At 33.6% G+C, this 20,132-nt stretch overlaps 1 protein-coding gene across 2 annotated transcripts; it reads right to left on the reverse strand.

Moving 5' to 3' along the window:
- Positions 1–12,900: 12,900 nt before the first annotated feature.
- Positions 12,901–19,398, reverse strand: LOC105768095 (ABC transporter B family member 19). Of its 2 annotated transcripts, XM_012587837.2 has the most exons (10): positions 18,802–19,398; positions 18,618–18,672; positions 18,079–18,254; positions 17,609–17,809; positions 17,251–17,510; positions 16,859–17,175; positions 16,547–16,770; positions 15,660–16,479; positions 15,337–15,578; positions 12,901–14,321 (listed from the first exon to the last, which is right to left on the reverse strand). In XM_012587837.2, the coding sequence occupies exons 1-10, from the start codon at positions 19,045–19,047 to the stop codon at positions 13,113–13,115; spliced, it is 3,750 nt and encodes a 1,249-aa protein (XP_012443291.1). In that variant the 5' UTR covers positions 19,048–19,398; the 3' UTR covers positions 12,901–13,112. The 2 variants fall into 2 exon arrangements, with proteins under 2 accessions (XP_012443291.1, XP_012443305.1); XM_012587851.2 differs by lacking the exons at positions 18,618–18,672; positions 18,802–19,398 and adding an exon at positions 18,351–18,367.
- Positions 19,399–20,132: the final 734 nt, after the last annotated feature.

Here is a 20,132-nt window from a genome sequence, read left to right on the forward strand (position 1 = left end):
TAACATTATCTTGAAAATTGTATTTCAAATATTTTAAATTTATATCAATTTTGATATAAATATCGTATTTAATATGATCTCGGTGAAAATGTGCTTAAATTTTTATACTCTTCGTACATCTAAAGTTTAATTCTTCTACTTTTATTTTCATGAATTTGGTCATTTTACTTTAAAATTTCAAAATTCAAGTCTAATTATTAATATTGTTAAAATTTTTTAAAAACCTCAATTAAATTTATATTTTTAAATCCAAAAGATAATTTTTTAAAATAAATACTAGTATCCTCAAATGTCTCAATCATTATTGGAAACCATTCTTTGTCATCCATGAAACTTTGTTTATATCCTAATATTAAAGATGAGATAGGGTTTAAAATTTAATTTCTTTTTATTTTAATTTTGTAAGACTGGACATCAATAATAACAAATTTACATTATTGCTTCCATTATTGCTAGATTTCAAAGTTGTAATTTTTTAAGCATGCCTAACTTTTTAGTATTTATTGTATGGTTTCATATATTGTTGCTTTAAACATCAATAAAGGGCAATCATTGTCATTGTTGATGTGAAAACCAGAAACTAGTAAATTTGGATTTACTGCTTTCAAGATTGTTTATTAACATGTGACTTTGAGCTATGAGTGATTGCAATTATGAATCTTCGAGATAAGAGGAAAGTGAAATTTTTTATATTGCTTTTCTTAGTTTTGAGTTAAATTGTTTTTTTTAATATTTTATTTATATAATGTTTAAAATTATTTATAATTCCTTCGTAACCTATAAATAGGAAGATAATGCGGTTCAACACACTCGAACCTATATCCTATTACACTGACAACAATACTCATATCAATCGAGTCATGACTTAAACGGCAACTTAAATCATTGTTAAAATCTTCAATTAAGTGTTTGAAAGAACCAAGGTATTGAGTACAATAAATATATATATATATATATATATTATTATAAACATAATTTCGTTTTCTCTTTCAAATTTCTAGACGAGTTTAATAAGAAAATTTTAAGTTTGAAATTTTAAAATGGAATTGCTTGTTTTAGGAAATTTATTTAATAAATTTATATTGAGAATTCTCTTATTTTATTCATCGTAAAAGAGTTTTCTTTTTATTATAAATTTTGGTGCAAATATAAATTTAAACATACAGGAATTTAGTAGACAAATTACAGACCGTTGTCAAAGACAACTAAAAGAAACCACTATATAAAAATTGTTACAACATACAGGCTATTCTCTCAATTCCAAAGGCCAAAGTACACTCATATCCCAAAGCAAAATATTTAACCATACCTCCCAAACACTCTAAATAAAAGAGAAAATACTTTCAAGCAAGTAAAAGGTAGGGTTTTGAAGCCAAATACTAGACTTGAAACCCCCTTTCCTTTTGCATCCTTGGCAATGTGGGATTTCTTGTAACTGTAATCTTAAGGTTTTAATGCATCATGAATCTAGATATTGATTAGCACAAAATTAGTATGTGTATTCTTTGACTTTCCTTCTTTGTATTTCTGAGTATTAGTATAAATAGGTTGTGTAATAAAGTGTATATACATGAGAATATTTTTCAAAATATTATTTTCTCTTTTCCTCAGTATTTTTCTTCTCTTTTCTTTGTCTTTTTCACGATTGTTACAACAAAATAGTAATTACAGCAACAACCCCTTTTTATTCTCTTTTTCTCCTTTCGGTTTCTTATAGTATTAGAGCCAATCAATCCTCACCGCCCTTTCCATTAAAATACCTAGCCTCAGTCAACCCTTCAGTCGAAAGCCCATCGCCAGAAACCGTGTGTGAGCCACATGTGCCATCACAATTTTTTTTGTCCTTTTCCCACTTACCGGTGCATGAGCGCGCATAAGGCCTTCTCTAACCATCATTTTATGTCACAAGTTTTCATCAGGTTGTGCACTTCTCTCTCGACCATAATGGTGCTGACCACCTACTGTTTCGACCCCAATTGTTATTTTTTCTTTGAGTTCTATCTTCGATATGGATCCATTAGATTCTATTAAACCTTTGTTCTCTTCAATTTCTAGTTCTGCTACAATTACCATTGTTAAACTTCAAGGTAGCAATAATTATGTGTTATGGGCTACTTCAATTGAACTTTGGTTATAGGAAAAAGCTTCAAAGATCACTTAAAAAAAGAGGTTAATCAAATTGATGAAAATAATAAAGATACCTAAGCTAAACCCAATGCTCAATGGTGTGATCTATTATGACATTCACTTGAGCCGAAGCTATTCACTTTGTTTTAGCCTTGCTAAACATGTTACAATGTGTAGGTTAAGGCCAAGAATTTATACACTAATGATATTCAACAAATTTATAAAATTTCCTATGATCTTTTTAATCTACACAAAAAAAGAACAAAAAAAAAATGGTAAGCTGCTTGGGTCAGGAATTTAAATGTAGATGGGCCAAGAATTTAAATGTAAGGATAAGAAATGCCCATTAGATGTCGAACCTATAGCACCCAAAAGTTTGACCCATCTCCATTTACAAAAGTCTTTAACAAGAAAGAAGAAATAAAACAATAAAAAATATATATTCTAAAAAACAAAGGGAAAACCTAATCTAAAAATAAGAAGAAAAAGAAGAAGAAGAAGAAAAGAACCCTAATCTAAAAATATGAAAAGTAACGAAAATGTCTAGCCTCCAAAATCCCCTCCCAAAAGCTTATAAAATAGTATTTATAGTCCAATAACATTTAACCTTACAAAGACAATTATGCCCTCATTTAAAATCTAACTTAAGGCTTGTTGGACTGCAAAATGCACATCAAAATTTTAGCCTTGTTAAAGTCGATGTCGTGACATCAGCAAAAAATTACTTCAAGGATGCTTTTGGGCTTCAATGTCACGACAACAACCCTTTGGTGTCGCAACATCGTCATCAAGCAACTTGGCTTCATCATTTGTAGGGGCTTTGGCCGGTGTCGCGACCTTGTTAGGCTGCAGTTGTAACCTTAGAAGATGGTGTTGTGACATCAACACCTTGGTGTCACGACTTTGGCTCTACTTTAGGCTATTCTCCTTATTTTTTGCATCAACCAAGTGCTTGAAACAAGATTAACTCAACGATTAAGTTCCTAATGAATAAACTTGTCATTTTATTCCAAAAAGCATAAAAACACAATAAAAACTTAAATTAAGCATAAAATATAATATCACGGAAAATTAATAAAATCTGGTATAAAATACTCAAGAATAAGCTCTTTAAGTGTTTAAAGAGCTTAATTTGGCGTAAATAAATACGACAGGTTACCCTTTCTGAGACTATAGTTGATCAGGAGTAATAACAGGACAAATTTTTTTATGGTACTTATTTTGATCAAATCCTTGCTAGCCCAACCATACCCACTCATGATGATGTGACGACTCAATTTTTTTAATCTCCTCAAACCAATCCCAAGTCAAGTCAAAATCCTTTGTGCCAGCAATACGAAAAACAACTAACAAGGAGATAATCAGAGAGGAAGAGGCAGAGGATCTCGACTTCATTGCACATATCGTGATAAAAGTGGCCACATACATTATACATGTTGGGTAATACATGGTCAACCTTCTCATAATAATCAACATATTACTCCGATTGTTTTTGCTGAGATGGACTTCTTTCGCTTCCAACTGCTTAGGGGCCAAATCTATTACATTGTTTGGAACATATTGTGATGAATACTTACAATACCAAACTTCCATACAACAATATTCAACCTTGGTCTCTACTGTTTACCCAGATAATTCTTTTGCTTGGTTGACTTAGTTTCCCTCAAATGGACCTTGGATATTTGACTCATGTACTTCCGATCATATTTTTTGTAGTAGGGCTAGAAAGCATCCTTTTAATAATTCTCATGTATGTATTGAACAGGAGTATGATCCAAGTCATTCATCTACTCAACTACCATATTCTCCATATTCGGTCATGCCTCAAGTAAACAAACCTATTAAACTTCGAAAAGGTATCCATTCTTCTCGTAATCTTCATCTTATTTACAATTTTTTAAGTTATTACCACTTATATCCCTTATATTATGTCTTCACCTTGTCTTTATCCAATGTTTCCATTCCCAAGATTATTAATGTAGCAAAGGAAAATCTTGGATGGCAACAAGCTATGGTGGAAGAGATGAATGCTCTCTATACTAATCATACTTAGGGTATTGTTCTCTTACCGTTGGACAAAGCTACTGTTGGTTGTCAATGGGTGTACACAATTAAAATCAGCTCTGATGGAAAGATAAAATCACTAAATGCTTGTTTGGTTGCACAACGGTATACACAAATTCTAAATCTTAACTATGGAGAGACTTTCTCTCTGGTGGCTAAAATTTTTTTAGTTTGACTACTAATTTCTGTCACTATAATGTATCATTGGAATATTTATCAGTTGAATATAAAGAATATATTCTTTTCATTGGTGATTTAACTAAAGAAGTATATGTGGAGCAACACTAGGTTTCGTTGCTTAGGGGGAGTTTGGGTTAGTATGTCGATTGGAAATATCTCTTTATGGAACGAAACAATCTTTTAGGATTTGGGTCAGGTGCTTTGATGTTGTTATTCAAGAGTATGGGATGAAGCAAAGTGAAGCAGTGTTGGAAAAAATCTGGCTTGAAAATGGTTTTCTTGCATAACGAAAAATTAAAATTTTGAAAACCGACTCAGTTTATAATATTTATAGCAATAAACCTTAACTGAGTTCATACATGTGTTTAGGCTTAGCAGATGTTCATTGTTCCCAGCTTTCAACCAAAATGATATTCTCCGCTATTCTCGTACCACAAACTGCTTCGAGTGTGGGCTCGAACTAATTGAATTGAAATACAGAACTAGAAAAAGTTTTCTCTATTTTTGGGGTGAAAACAAAAATTATTTCTTCTTAATAGAAATTGGTAGAATTTTTATTCCAGAAAAATATATGTAATAGTTGAGAATAAATTCTCTCTATTTTTCGGTAGAATAACAATCTCTCAAATTTGTATTAATAGCTCTACTGGTGTCATCTATTTATAGGAATAAAATGTACAACCCTTATTGAGTTGTAGTGATTTATTTCAAATAGAAAAACAACACTCTACTTAGAATAGGACTAGGGTAGACAGCACGTCCTAGTATTCCTACTAGGGTTGTCCCCCCCTTCATGTCCATAAAAGGTTTTTGAGTTCCTCTCACATCAGGTCCAATTACGAGTACTTTCTGGGCCTTTTTTACCCAGTACTCTATAATATAATCCAACCCAATTCAGTTTTCTATTTCCCAAAATAAACTTTAATATTTATATATAAAAAATTCCCATCCATATTTTACCTCAGCAAAATTTTGATGATTTTACCCTAGGTAATATTTTGACAATTTTGCCCTAGGAAAAATTTTGAGAAAATATGTTCAATATTTCACAACTCAACATGTTCACTATGATCGAATGGTTTATTTTTATTTTCGGGCTTCAAAACAGTCCAAAAATATAAACTCATTCGTCCAATAATTTTTAAGTAATCCATAAACAAAGATGTTGGATTGAGGTAACTGGATGAGTACTGAGTAGTTGCTTTCGTAATGGTATGTTGTTAGGGAGAGTTCAATCATGAACAAATAGTAAAAACTAAAGTTATCACTGGCGACAAAAGAAGAAGTGACAAAGAAACAAAAAGAAAGTGAAATGAGAACCTGAAAAGGAAAAACGGTAGAGAAGAGATGACCAAAAACATTCTCGGTAACTCTAAGAAATTAATGTAAAAAGAAACAAAACTCAAAGATGGAGAAAGAAAATGGAAACGTGAAACAATAGAATAAGGGGAATGAGAGAGAGAATGGGAGAGTGGAAGCAAAATTAGGAGATAATCCCTCCATTTATTATTATTTTTAAAACTACCCACTAACTCTTAACAGCCTCCACTAAATCTGATAACTAACTACTTACCAGATTCCCTCAGAGTTAACATAAAAATAATTTTTACTTTACACCCACAAGGATTTGACCATAGGACCTCTAGGTAGGCTAAAGTCTTACCACTAAACTAGCAAGCTCATTCTTATCAACAATCGAGTGAAAATAATTTATAAACTGATGTTCAAAGATAAAGGTTTAGGCAAAAATAGCAAAAATTCAATGAAAAGGATTCGAACCCAGAACCTCTCATACACAAACACAACACTTATCCACTTAACTAAATTAATTCCCTTAACATAATTTTCACAATCTTAACTCAAAAGACGGACGTAACCACTCATGATTTCACCAACTCAATTTCTTCCAACCCAATTTTTGGGATGTGACATTCGTTGTCTCGAATGTTAAAATGCACTATGTAATGGACATCGAACCATGGACATTGAGAGTTAGGTAAAGACGTTAAGGTGGTTTCTTGTGTGATAAAAAGGAAAAGAATAGACTATGTGATATAGTACATATAGAACCTTGCTAAATCGAGTTATAAAAAAAAGATAAAAATACAAAAAAATTGTTGAGATTAATAAAAGCAAGGTGAGGATTAAAAACATTGTGAGTGAAAAAGTGCAGAAAGTAAAAAGAGCTTTAACGAAATCAAAGTCGAGCTTGGGAAAGAAAATCTTTCAAGTCATAATGTATTAACACTTACTAGTTTTGTATGTGCCGATATTGTGTAGTATCTTCTAAAATTTTAGAAAAATAAGGTATGCGAGAGAAGGAGAAATAAGGAGGTGAGTTTATAAATAAATTGGGGGCGAACGGGAAACAATGTCATGTGTTTAACCATTTTTAGTGCTTGAAACTGTTTTGAGCTATCTATTGTTTCAACTTCGAATCGTCCTAAGCCTCAGAACATTACAAGCCTAGAAGACCTTTGGGACCCGAATAATTCTTGAATTGCTTGTATTTATCTGAATGAACATGACTAATTCATTTTTTGTATCTATGAGTTATCCATGTAATTCATTTTAATGGACAACACTTGTACATACAATCATTTTAATTGCCTCTATATTTATTAGCACTTTAACTTATTGAATAATTGTATTTGCATTAAGAATACTTGAGTTAGCTAGATATCACTCTTAAGTTGCATGTGAAGTAGTTTTCGTACAAGTTCGATATTATACCACTATGTGACCTAATTGTCCGATTTAGTCTAAGGGCCATTATTTTGCATGCTATTTGTATTTTCTTGAGGACAAACAAAGAGTTAAGTGTAGGGGAGCTTAATCTACCGTAATTTGAAACGTCAAATTAGGCTATCCATTGCACTCAATGAGCTTATTCTCAAGCAATTTAAGTGTCTTTTATATGTGTTTGTCAATTATTAATTTTGTTGTTAATAAATTATTTTTATTAGTTTTAAGTCATTTTTTAGACCCGAATTATCCAATCATGCCATGGGGAACCTAACAAGTTGATTGTGTGTTGTAGGGAGTCGACGGTGGCCCAAACATGAAGAAAACATCACTTAGAATGAGGTATCATGATATCAAAGTATGGAAGTCATGATACCCTTGACAGTGCTGAAATAAGGAGAATAGAGGTCATTTACAATGGTATCGCGATACCAGACCATCGGTATCGTGATATCGAGACCCCCAAGACTCTCAATCTCAAGACTATTGTGGGTATCGCAATATCGCTGCCTGACAAGTAAAAAAAATACAATGACAATTTTGTGTCCAAACAAGCTTATGTCTTCTTTTCACTTAAGGGAAAAATGGTCATTGTTAGGTTCAATGTTAGTAAGATATAAATAAAAATTTATAAGCCTTTCAATTCAGATTTTTGGTGGCTAAATAGTTTCTTTAGGGTTTATAGTTTTTAGGTTAGATTTTCTCTTTTCTTTTTAAAGATTCTATTCTTGTAGTTTTCTTTCTTCTTTTTTGTAAAAGACTTTGTTAATGAAGATGGATGAAGCTTTTGGGTGTCATTGGTTCCACATTTAAATGAACATTTCTTATCTTTATCTCTATATTGTGATTATTAACTGTTCAATGAAATGTCTGCTTGGATGTTAGGTTTTATCATGTGCTAATTTTTGGATGGTTAGTTGATTGGTTGTTTGTTAGCTTAAGTTAATGTTTATTCTTGATTGACTGGTTGTTCGATTATATCGAAATGCTTAATACGTTAGAATTGACGCCTCTAGCGGAAAACCTAGATAAACGAGACCGAAATGAGAGTTTATCCTTAGATAGTTTGATATAACCGTGCTGAGTAGTGAGACCCAGAGGTAATCTATATGCCTAGGTGAGACCGAGAGGTAATCTTGGGTGGTATCTTTTAGTCTAGGATGAGATCGATAGGAGATTCCCAACTAAGAGTGGTAACCAATGTAATTGGTGTAGGTTCATTAGTTTAATTAGCACTCAACTAATTAAACGAACATCGTTTAATCATTTACATTACCTAAAACATTAGGAAGAAAGTTCTCTCCTAAATAAATAAATAAAAAAACTCCCTCGGCCACCGTCCCATACAAAATAAAAAATTCTCTCCTAAATTATTTTTTTGGTTAAATGTTGAATTTTTTTGACAAAAAGATTTATTTGTGTTTGTGTTTGAGGGAGATAGTGTGATAGTTTTAAGGTGTGTTTGAGTTCACGATGATGTGTAGCGCTCGAAGACCACCATATTTCATCTGCGGTGTAGGGATCGAATCATCACCTTAGAAGCCCATTACATTGCAACTCGGGCTCCAATTCATAGTGGTTATATGGTCAACTATTGAAGTATAACTATTGTAATACCCAATTTTAGCCTGGGCTCACAATAATAAAACAAAGTCTAAGTCCAGTACAAAATTATATCATTTGGCCCGATTGAAATGGCCCATTAACTTGAAAAGGTTGAAGGTCCATCTACAAACTTATGGAAACATAATCTTCAAGGATATGCAATCTTAGATATTATCTTAGATATGATATATGAAATCTTAGATATGATATGCAATCTTAGAAGATATGATTTTGTAATCTTAGAGATTTAATTTTTAGATACCCTTTAATCTTAGTCGTTGATATAATTGATATGTACCGTTGGATTTGGGGAGGCTCAACTATAAATAGATGTCTCTCCCTTCATTGTAAGTGGGGGAAGTTGGGAGTAATAATAATTCTTAAGAGTATTCCCTCAAATTTCTCTTTCTCTTGCATTTTTATTTTCTTTGGCGCGTTCAATAGGGTCCTTTCGACTTCATTTATTTGCGGATTTAGGCCCAGAATTTATGTCAAAGCTCGATTTAGTCTTTTTTTATTTATTATTTATTATTTATTATTTATTATTTATTTTTATTAAATTTGATTTTCTTGTTATTAAGTTATTATTATTGTTATTATTATCATTATTATTATTATTATTACTATATATACACATACGCATATTTTTTACAATAATATATATACATACATTTGTTTAAAAACTTTTATAAACACATGCACATATTATATATATATATATTATTATTATTCTATTTGCATAACTTTTATATACATATATATACATTTACATTTTATATACATATACATTTTTATTTCCTAACTTTTATATGCATATATATATATATATATATATATATATATATATATATACTTTTATATATTTTTACTTTGATAAATATGTATATACGTATGTTTTCTTATATTATTCTTCATAAATTTTATATATATATATTTCTAAATTAATTAATTTTAATATATGTAATTATTATTATTTGTTTATATATATATGTAATTATCTTTTTATAATCTATATATTTTTTTGTTTATTTCCTTCTTTTGTTTATCAATTTATGTTTTCATTTATATTTTAAAAGCATGTTTTTTTTATTTCGCTCATTTATTTGATGCTTTGCATGTTATTGATTTTATTTATTTATTTATTTATTTATTTGTTTATATTATTTCTATGCCATTGTTGTATTTATTACTATTGTATTTGTTATCACGATATTTATACATACATTATAACATTACATTATCTTTTACTCGAATTTAAAAATGGAAAATTTTCAAAATAAAAATAATACTCGTATTTAGGATTTTCAAGAAAATTGAGCCCTAACGTATTGGGTTCCGATTTTCTTCGTAAAATCTAACAATCGAGGATTGTTCTTTAATCAAACAAAATAAAACTTGTCATCGGGAATTCAATGTGTTGTGTCCTAACGTATTGGATGTGACACATTGATTTCTCGAGATAAATATTTTTTAAAAAAATATATATATAAAGGAAATATTGAATATTTGAGATTTTAAGAAATCGTGCCCTAACGTATTGGGCTACGATTTCTTCATAAATTTTAAACAATTAAATATTTTCTTAAATTTTATTATACGAGTTTTTTGGACCAACTCATCTTGAAGAGAATAAAATGTTATGCCTTAACGCATTGGGTGTGATATTTTTCTTTTCAAAAAGAGAAAGTCTTAATAAATAATTTCATTTAACTAAGGATAGTATTTTTTTAAACTCTCGACTTTAAGACATTAATTAATCAATTTGGTACCAATTTTTGGGCGTTACAAAGGTGCTAATCCTTCCTCGTACGTAACTGACTCCCGAATCAGTTTTTCTGAAACTCGTAGACCAAAGCTATTTTTTTAGGTGATCCAATCACACCTTAATAAAAGATTGGTGGCGACTCCCAATTTTTGTTTTTTTTTAAGTCGACAACTAATTTTTGTTTTTTTCCAAAAATAAAAAATGGTTTCGACAACTATGGCTCTCGGTTATGCAGACACAAGTTGGAGCATAACTCGGGAGTCAAGTTGGCGATGGTTATGCTGTCACGAGTTCAAGTTTCATGCCACCCGAAAAGAATGTTTTATAAACCTCATACATAAGTTTGAGACCATAATATAAGAAAAAATAAGGGGTTTTTCGACATAATCAGCTCATTATTTTTGTCCATCTCCACCAAAGCAGTATCCTTAACCTCATTGTTAAAACTTGTGACAGAGTTTGGGGCAAAAGGACTTTCGAGAGGAGGAGTGATTGTGACGGTGACGGTGGAGAAAAAGGTGAATGTCCTTTCAGGCCAACAACGACTGTTATGATTAAAGAACTCATTAATAACTACAACTGATGTCGTCCCGACTCAAGTTTTAACTTTTCTCCACCGCTATAGTAACTCCCCTTCTAAATTTTCTCTTGCATCCAACTCTGTCACAAGTTTCGGACAACTATGTTAAGGATACTACTTTTAGTGAAGATGGATAAAAAGAATAAGTTCATTATACTAGAAAATCCCATTTATTTTTTCTTATGATTATGGTCTCAAACTTATGTATGGGGTTTATAAAATATTCTCTTCCGGTATCACGAAACTTGAACTAGTGACCGCATAACAACTGTCAACTGGGCTCCTGAGTTATACTCCAACCCACTGCATAACCACAGTCAACTAGGAACCCTAGTTATACTTCATTCCATGACCGTATAAACACCGTGAATTGGGAGTCTAAGTTGCAATGCAATGGGCTTCTATGGTGATAGTTTCATCTCGACACGACAGATGAAATGTGAGTGTGCGAGTACTATCACATTACCGTGAACTCAAATATACATTAAAATTATCACAATGTCTACCTCAAACATAAACACAAATAAATTTTTTCCTCAAATTTTCAACACCTAACACAAATAAAAAATAATTTTAAATGTGTTTTCTATTTTCTTCAAAATCAATATATAATATTATTGTGATTAGTTAAATTTGAGACATAGAAGGGGTTAGGAAAGAATCTCCGGAAGCCGAGGCTGAAGCATTCAGACACAGTTGAATATGGAAAAAGCAGTGGTCAACATTTGTACACTATTACACCACTGGTGAAGTCCTGAAAGAAAGAATCTAACACCAATTTCACTGCACTAAATTTCAATCTTTGTTTTCTGCTACTTTTATTCATCAAACCATGTGATTTTGTCAGCCTTGCCTTGCCATTGCTACTCGCTCTATACTTTATTTTCTTTTCAGTAATTAGGGTATTAATCGAGTGATTAATTCTTTTGTCATGTTTTATTCTTAGGATTAAATCTTAAACTTCATGATTAAGGGATTACACCACATTGTTTATTCACTCTAAACATTCATTCTTCGTTTTATTCCTTTCTCTTTATGAGACACTATCTAATTTATACTTCATTTTCAAAAGTATCTAAATTTAGCTTCAATGTTTAAATTGGTACCTAAAATTTATTTTGGTCCAATTATGTACCTCAACTTGACTTCTTGATTCAAATTGGTAAATGGCTTATTTGAACCAATTTGAACTATAAAACTAAGTTCAAGTGCTAATTTGAATCAAAAAGTAAAGTTCAGGTACCTAATTAAACTTTGAGACCAAGATTAAGTACCTAATTGGACCAAACAAAAAACCTTAGGTACCAATTTGAACCTTAAAACCAATGAACCCGCCATTTGATTTGGAGGGAGAAACTATTATATTTTTCTAAATAATCTAAAAAACACCGAATTTTTCTAAATAATTTTTTAAAATATAATATTTTTATGATGAATTGGATATTTACATCTTTATATCAATTGGTTTTCTTGATTCTTAATCTTTAGTCGAGAATTGAGATGGTTTTTTTTATGTATTTTGGGGTCTGAATTATAGAAAGATATTATTGAATTGGGCAGGCCATTGCAGTTTGCAGTGTACCTAATATTGCAGAATATTTTGCAGAGGGTCATGCATGTATCATGTATAATGGCAATGGAACCATCCCCATATGTGGACATGATGCATCATCTCTGCCATCACTTTAATCCATGACCCACCATTTCTTCTTACATTTTATATACATATACTATATATGTAACAGACCCTCAAAATGCTTTGGCCTTATCTAAGAACAGAAAAGAACCCTTCAGCAAACACATGCAATGTAAAGCTATAAGAAGAAAAAAGGAGTTGATAAAGGCTGGAAAGGTGATGTCTAGGGTTTCCACTTTATAGTATTATAAAAATTTCAATTACAGAAAGTAAAAGCCAATCAACACATATTGGGGCTTATCCACCATTCATATATATCTCAATAATTTAACATTTTTTTCATCTCATTGGAAATGGGGGCCATTGATACAGCCAGTCTACAGCATTCCCATATCTACAGCTATATTATATCATATGTGATGATGTTGTAGTTGCAACAGCCTTGAATAGGCTCCTTCGGGTTGGGCTATCAATTCCGAGTGGCTGCCTTGTTCCACAATTCGACCGTCTTGCACTACTCCGATGCTGTCTACATTTCTTATCGTTGAGAGACGGTGAGCCACAAGTACTGTGGTGCGACCCCTCATTAGCCGTTCCAGTGCTTCTTGTAGTACACACTCCGATTCAGCATCAAGTGCGCTGGTGGCCTCGTCGAGTAATAGTATTGTTGGGTCCTTTAGCACGGCTCGTGCAATTGCGATTCTTTGTTTTTGACCCCCAGAGAGCTGAACCCCTCTTTCACCAACAGGTGTTTTGTACCCATCAGGCAATGCACTGACAAAACCATGCACGTTAGCTGCTCGGGCTGCCTCAATTACTTCAGCTTCAGTTGCTCCTTCTTTCCCGTAAGCAATATTATCGAAAATGCTAGCAGCAAAGAGGGCTGGCTCTTGTTGTACCAATCCGATTTTAAGCCTAAGAGACTTTAAGTTCAATCTCCGGATATCTTTTCCGTCGATCATAACCTTTCCAGCTGTAGGATCATAGAAGCGTTCGATCAATGCAATGACTGAACTCTTGCCAGAGCCACTAGCTCCAACAAGTGCTTGGCTTTGACCAGCACGGATTCGAAGGTTAAGGTCTTTAAACACGATGACATCAGGTCGTGAAGGGTATGCAAAATCAACATGCCTAAGCTCGATTTCTCCACGAATTGATTCAACTGGTTCTGCTTCAGGATCATCCGGATCAATCCTGGTTGAACGATCTAAAATGGAGAACACTGAACCAACAGCTTCACCACCCCTAATGATTTCAGGGGCAAGACTAACAGTTTCCGCCACTGAATTTGCCGTGACCACCAAGACCACAAAAACCTTGATCACCTTCGAGAATGTGGAGGCACCTTTGTTTACAAGGTGCGCACCATACCAAAGTATGAGAGCTTCCGAAGCGTAAAGAGCAAGTTGAGATAGACCAAAAAGGAGGCCAGAAACTTGGCTGCGACGAAGGCTTTGCATCTGTGGAACTCGGAGCTCATGACAAAATAGCGAAAGGATCTTGTTTTGTGCATTGAAGGCTGCAACTGTTCTGATATTACTTACACCTTCGCCGGCAATCATGCTAGTCTTCGCATGTGCTTTCGCAGTGTCACCAGCAAACCCTTTGAGAGAGAGTTGCTGCAATGCAAAATAAAACCGAATTAACTGTTACAAAACCCTATACATCAAATTGAGACACAAGTGGTTCTAAAGTTAGTCATCTAAAACTAACACAATTTAGGACTTATAATATTGAAACCATTTGGTAGTCGGTTTTTACCATGCCTAACCGGTTATTCTAACATTAGTTATCCATATGACACAAATATCTAGCACAAGTAATATTCCAAAGAGTTGTCATGGCAGTGGCCTGTGGCATCAATGAAGTGGGACCAATCAACATTAAGCCAAATCAGGCTTAACTTCATTGCTAGGACATGATTGCGATCATGACATTGTACATATATAGCAAGTGCAGTCCTATATTACTATTTTTAAAGCATGCATCTACTACGAGCACCGTCCATCACACAGGGACATGTTAATCTTAGTTTGAAAATTATTATAAAATAAAAAACAAAACGGATTCTAAACATCCCTTGTACACAGAGGCCTAAACTTAAGGGTTTTACTGTGAATATGCACAATCCTGCACATGTTCTCTCTCAAGCATATGGATTGGAAATCGGCACAAAAGAATAAGTGTCGAAGCAAAATAAAATTGTTTTACTGTCACAAACTGACATTCTCCAGGGAAATAAAACCAAAGTAAACAGAGAAAAGAAGAAGATAATATCTTCAAAATATATAATATCATGAATTATATGATCACGGGATAAAAGAATCACTTGAAACTATCATATAGTTTAGTGGCATCTAGTATAAGAAAAAAAACAGAAGCACTTTAACTTGTCTAAACACAGAACTGATATACACTGCAAGGTGCAGTGTCGGTCCATTGAAGAAAAAAATAAAGTTGAGAACTGACTTATGTAAGCAAACCATGCAAGTGTAGTGATAATCTGGATTCTGTATGCCCCTAGTGCAGTTAAATAAGTTACAGTTTTTTGTAGTGTGAATTTGGACTGCATTAGTCGACAAGATGGTTGAATTATAGCTGAAAAGGGAAGACATTGGGGGAATGTGAGCTTACCTGAGCAAAGTTTGCAAGGACTAGAAGAGGGAAGGTACCGAGGATGAGAAGAGAGACCCTCCATTCTACAATGAAGGCGACGATGAAGGAGGTGAGAAGTGAAGTCATGTTTTGGAGTATGACTGAGATCCGCTCAGCTATGGCAGGTTTTACGTCAGCTGCATCAGCAGCCAATTTGGCTGCAAGAAGACTTGAATTGTGCTCTTCTTCATCGAACCATCCGACTTCGTTCCTAAGAATTGCTGAAGAGAAGCAAACAACACAAAATTAACAAACATAACATTAAACGGCCAAGTCAACTTGTCGTTGTTGCGAATTAGTACCTCCAAGCATCATTCTCCTCACTCTTGTTGTGAGGTTTTCTCCCATGATACTGAAGAAATAATGCTGAATCAAATATGCGACGACAGCATAGAGACCAGCCCCAATGTAGATGAAAACATATTCTTTTGTCTTTCTTTCCATCGAGGTCGGATTTGTATAGTAGAACACCTCAATCATATTGCTCATTACTATGGCAAAAGTTGGTCCGATGAAACCGGAGAGCACAGAACCAACAGCTCCCATAATTGAATAGGGCCACTCAGGAGCATTTAGATTGAGAAGCCGGCAGAAATAGCCATGTGGAGCTGGATTTTTACGCTCCGTCTCAGCATTCGAGATCATCTCTATTCGGCCATCAGCACCAGTACTGTAAGAATAGCTCAAGTTCCGTAAGCTGCCAGACCGGAGGCTTAAGGACTTGGTTGACAGTGAATGACTTAGACGTGATGAACGAGAACGGTGCGTTGATGGGTTAGCGAAGTCTCTATTTCCCACCATTTCTTGGAATCTGATTAATGAAGCATATGCTCCTGCCTTAGAAATCAATTCCTCATGAGTTCCAATCTCAACAACTTGTCCTTGCTGTATAACAGCTATAGAATCAACATTCCTTATGGTTGAGAGCCGATGTGCAACAACTACAGTTGTTCTCCCAACCATAAGACGATCAAGAGCTTCCTGAACAATACTCTCGGAGCTCGCATCAAGTGCACTTGTTGCTTCATCAAGGAGCAAGATCTTCGGGTTCTTCAACATGGCTCGAGCAATAGCAATTCTCTGTTTTTGGCCACCCGACAATTGGACTCCTCGCTCTCCCACCTGAATTTGCATAGTGGTGAGCTAAGAATCAAAGTTAAACTAGGATAATAAACTTAAGGAGACCAACCTGAGTGCTATACCCATTAGGAAGTAGGGTAATAAAATTATGAGCGTTTGCAGCAGAAGCGGCAGCTTCCACTTCATCCATTGTTGCATCAGGCTTTCCATAGAGTATGTTCTCGAGGATTGTAGTTGCAAAGAGTGCAGGTTCTTGATTCACCAATCCAATCTGACTGCGTAACCATTTTAGTTGCAGTGTCTTTATGTCCACATTATCCAACAAAACCTGTCCTGCTTAGCCAAAAAAGAAATATCAGCTCTAACATCAAAAGGGTCAAAGATTCATTCGTCAAACACGACAAAAAAATCTCTTAATTACCCTCGTTGGGATCATAGAACCTCTCTACCATAGACACAACTGTACTTTTCCCAGAACCACTACCACCAACAACTGCCATGGTCTTTCCTGCCGGAAAGAAGATTGAGAAGTTGCGAAAGATGATAACATCAGGTCTTGAAGGGTAACTGAACGTGACATCCTTGAATTCTATGTTGCCATTGACCTCGGGAAGTACTTTTCCATCCAAATGATCTTCAGTTATGGAGGGTTTTTGCTTGATAATCTCCATCAACTTGTAACCAGCTGTTTTTCCTTTACTAAAGGCTCCGAGATTGGAGAATGACTGACCCAAACTCCTGCAATATAATCCACAGGTTTACTTAGTTTTCCTTCAATGACAGAATATAAGATAGATAAGCTCAAGATCTTACATGCCACCAACAATGGCCGAGAAAATTGCAGTGAACGCCTTGCCTCCATCAGTCTGTCCATTCCGGATAAAAACACCAGCGTACCAGAAAACAAGCGCCCAAGACATGCAAGCTATGCCATACGTACACCCGAGCCCCAAACCCTTGGCCATACCAGCCTTGTATCCTAGTTTTAGTGTGTTCTGTATTGCATCTGAGTAAGAATTAAGGGCCTTGCTCTCACCAACATATGAGTAAACGGTACGGACTTGTGCAATCGCCTGTCGAGATGATTAACAACTTAGACAAGATTAATAACATTATAATCTCCCAAACATAAAGGTCTTAATCCAAGCTTTCCAAGACCAAAATAGCTCACCTGCTCGGCAATTATGCCGGCATTTGCATAGGATTCCCGGCTTTTTGAAGTGAGGCCGGTTAAAGTATATGCATATAAACCTCCAGCAAATGCAATTCCAGGGATCACTGCTACACTTAATAAGGCTAACCTCCATGCTGATACAAAACCAACTACCAAACCAGCCAAGAAAGTTGACAAGTAATGGATAAAGTTTCCAACCTAAAGATTTTTACCAAAAAAACACAAACAATTAAATTCTTAAACAAAACTTCATTTAATCCAAACTGTTCCCTCTATCTTAAGGCATTGACCTCCATTGAAGGTGCATGATAACATTGATATGCTAACATGCACAGTCAAAGGTTCAAACCCCAAAAAATAGTATGGTGGGGGACTGCATTTATGTATAACCAACAAATCCAAATTGATAAATTGAGAGTTAAAGCCATTGCCACCATTGGATTACTCCAAGAACTAAATCAACCAACCTTCTCACTGATGGCATCTTGGACAAGCAAAGTATCAGTTGAAACACTAAAAACAATATCTCCAGTTCTTGCATCAGTGTCAAAGAATCCTACATCTTGTTTCAAAACTGCTTCTAAATACTTCTTCCTTAATGTACTCACTTGTCTTTCCCCAGTGTACATCCAACATGCAATCTCTGTAAAAAAAACCCAAATTGGAAGAGGAAAAGAAATGGTAAAAATATTTGAACTTTTTTTTAACCCCCATCACAGTAAGAATCTAATGTGCTTACAATGGAAATGATGGGACAGTAGTGAATAGCGAGAAGATAATGTTGAATAAAAGGACAAAGAGACAGCCCTTAAGACCACGTGGAGAATCACCTACTGGTCCGTTATGGTTTGAAACTGGTTACACTAAAACACGAGACACTTGTGACTGAGAGTCTAAGACCATGGTGTAGTGCAACAATGTTGTCTGTAATGATTCCTTTCGATGATTTTACGAATTTAAAAGATAAAAGCAAAGCTCTTAACTATTATAAGGAAAAGAAATATACCTGCATAAGATGATAAGCAGACAATAAGACCAAGATAGACAAAATAGAGTGCATACTGCATTAATACAACAACAAAGTTAAAACAGATCTTAGATCTGAATATATTAATTAAAAAAATGGTTTTTAATATATATATATATATATATATATATAATGAAAAAAATAGAAAGAAAGAAAAAAGAACCTTGGCAACTTCATGAGTCATTTTGGGCAAATCAGATTGGTTTTTGCCAAAGCCATTAACCATTTCACCAAATAATAAGAAGAAAACAGGCATTGAGGAACCATGGATAATAGCTCCTAAGCTACCAGAGATCATTAACATGTAATCATATCTGTCAGCAAAAGTGAAAAGTTGGTAAAACGGTAAGCTTTGTTCTTTCTTCTTCTCTGCTTCAGGAATTGTTTTTGTTTCTGTTGTTTCAGCCATTTTTAAAACTCAAAAAAAGAAACAAAGCTAACCCAAGTTTCAGAATCAAGAAAAAAAGAGGTAGAAAGGAAGAAAGAGGTCCAATGGGTTGGGATGACTCGGTGGAAATTAAGTTAAAGTGTGAGAAGAATAGCCATTGAAAGATAGAAAAAGACGAGTGGAGTGGGGGAAGATCTGAAGATGAAAGAAGAAGAAGAGATCTAAAAGAGACTCTTTTTTTACATAACTCTCTCTCTTTCTCTCTCACACTTTCTTTTTTTAAGGTCTCGAAAATCTGACAATGCCGTTTTTGAGTTTATCAAGTTCGAGAACTCAGCTGAAGAGAAGGGAAAAAGTAAAGGGCAAAGCAGCCAGCACAATTAGAGTGTTTGAGTGAGTGTATATATAGAGAGAGAAATTGTAAGAAAAAGATGCGTTAGACCATTGGTCAAACTAAATTGAAAAAAAAAAATCAAAAATTTCACACTATTTTTTATTCAATAAAAACAGGAAAAAAAATGGAAAATTACTCAGTATTGATATAAATTACGAGGGATGAGAGTAATGGGTTGATTTTTTTTTAATTATAATAACAAGATAAGATTCGAATAACAAATATGACTAGCGCAATTCAAATTCAGGTCACACTTTGAGTAGTAAACACTTTTGACCGTCAAATCATCGCATGGGATTAATACTCATTTGATCATAGTGAATGAATTGTCTATACTATATGTATATATCCAAGGAGAGATATAACAACTCAACAATGAATAAGTAGCTTAATTAATTATAAAAGTTCCATTTAATTATACATTTACATAAGAGCATAAATTAAAATTAATTATGCAAAACACACAAAAAAAATGTAAACACATAACTTAAATGAAATATCATTTTTGCTAAATTAATAATACAAAACACATAAAAGAACAAAAATAATTATGTCAATAGTTTAGAATGTGAATTGATATTTGCAAACAATTTTCAAAAAGAAATCATTTATAGAGTAAACTATAGTAGTTAAAAGAAATAAATATCAATTTTTAGATTTTTGGAATTTTAGGTATTTTTTATTTTTTATTAGAATTTTATGAACATTTTAA

This window comes from Gossypium raimondii, chromosome 7 (genome assembly GCF_025698545.1).
Source record: "Gossypium raimondii isolate GPD5lz chromosome 7, ASM2569854v1, whole genome shotgun sequence".
In the NCBI taxonomy this organism is placed as follows: domain Eukaryota; kingdom Viridiplantae; phylum Streptophyta; class Magnoliopsida; order Malvales; family Malvaceae; genus Gossypium; species Gossypium raimondii.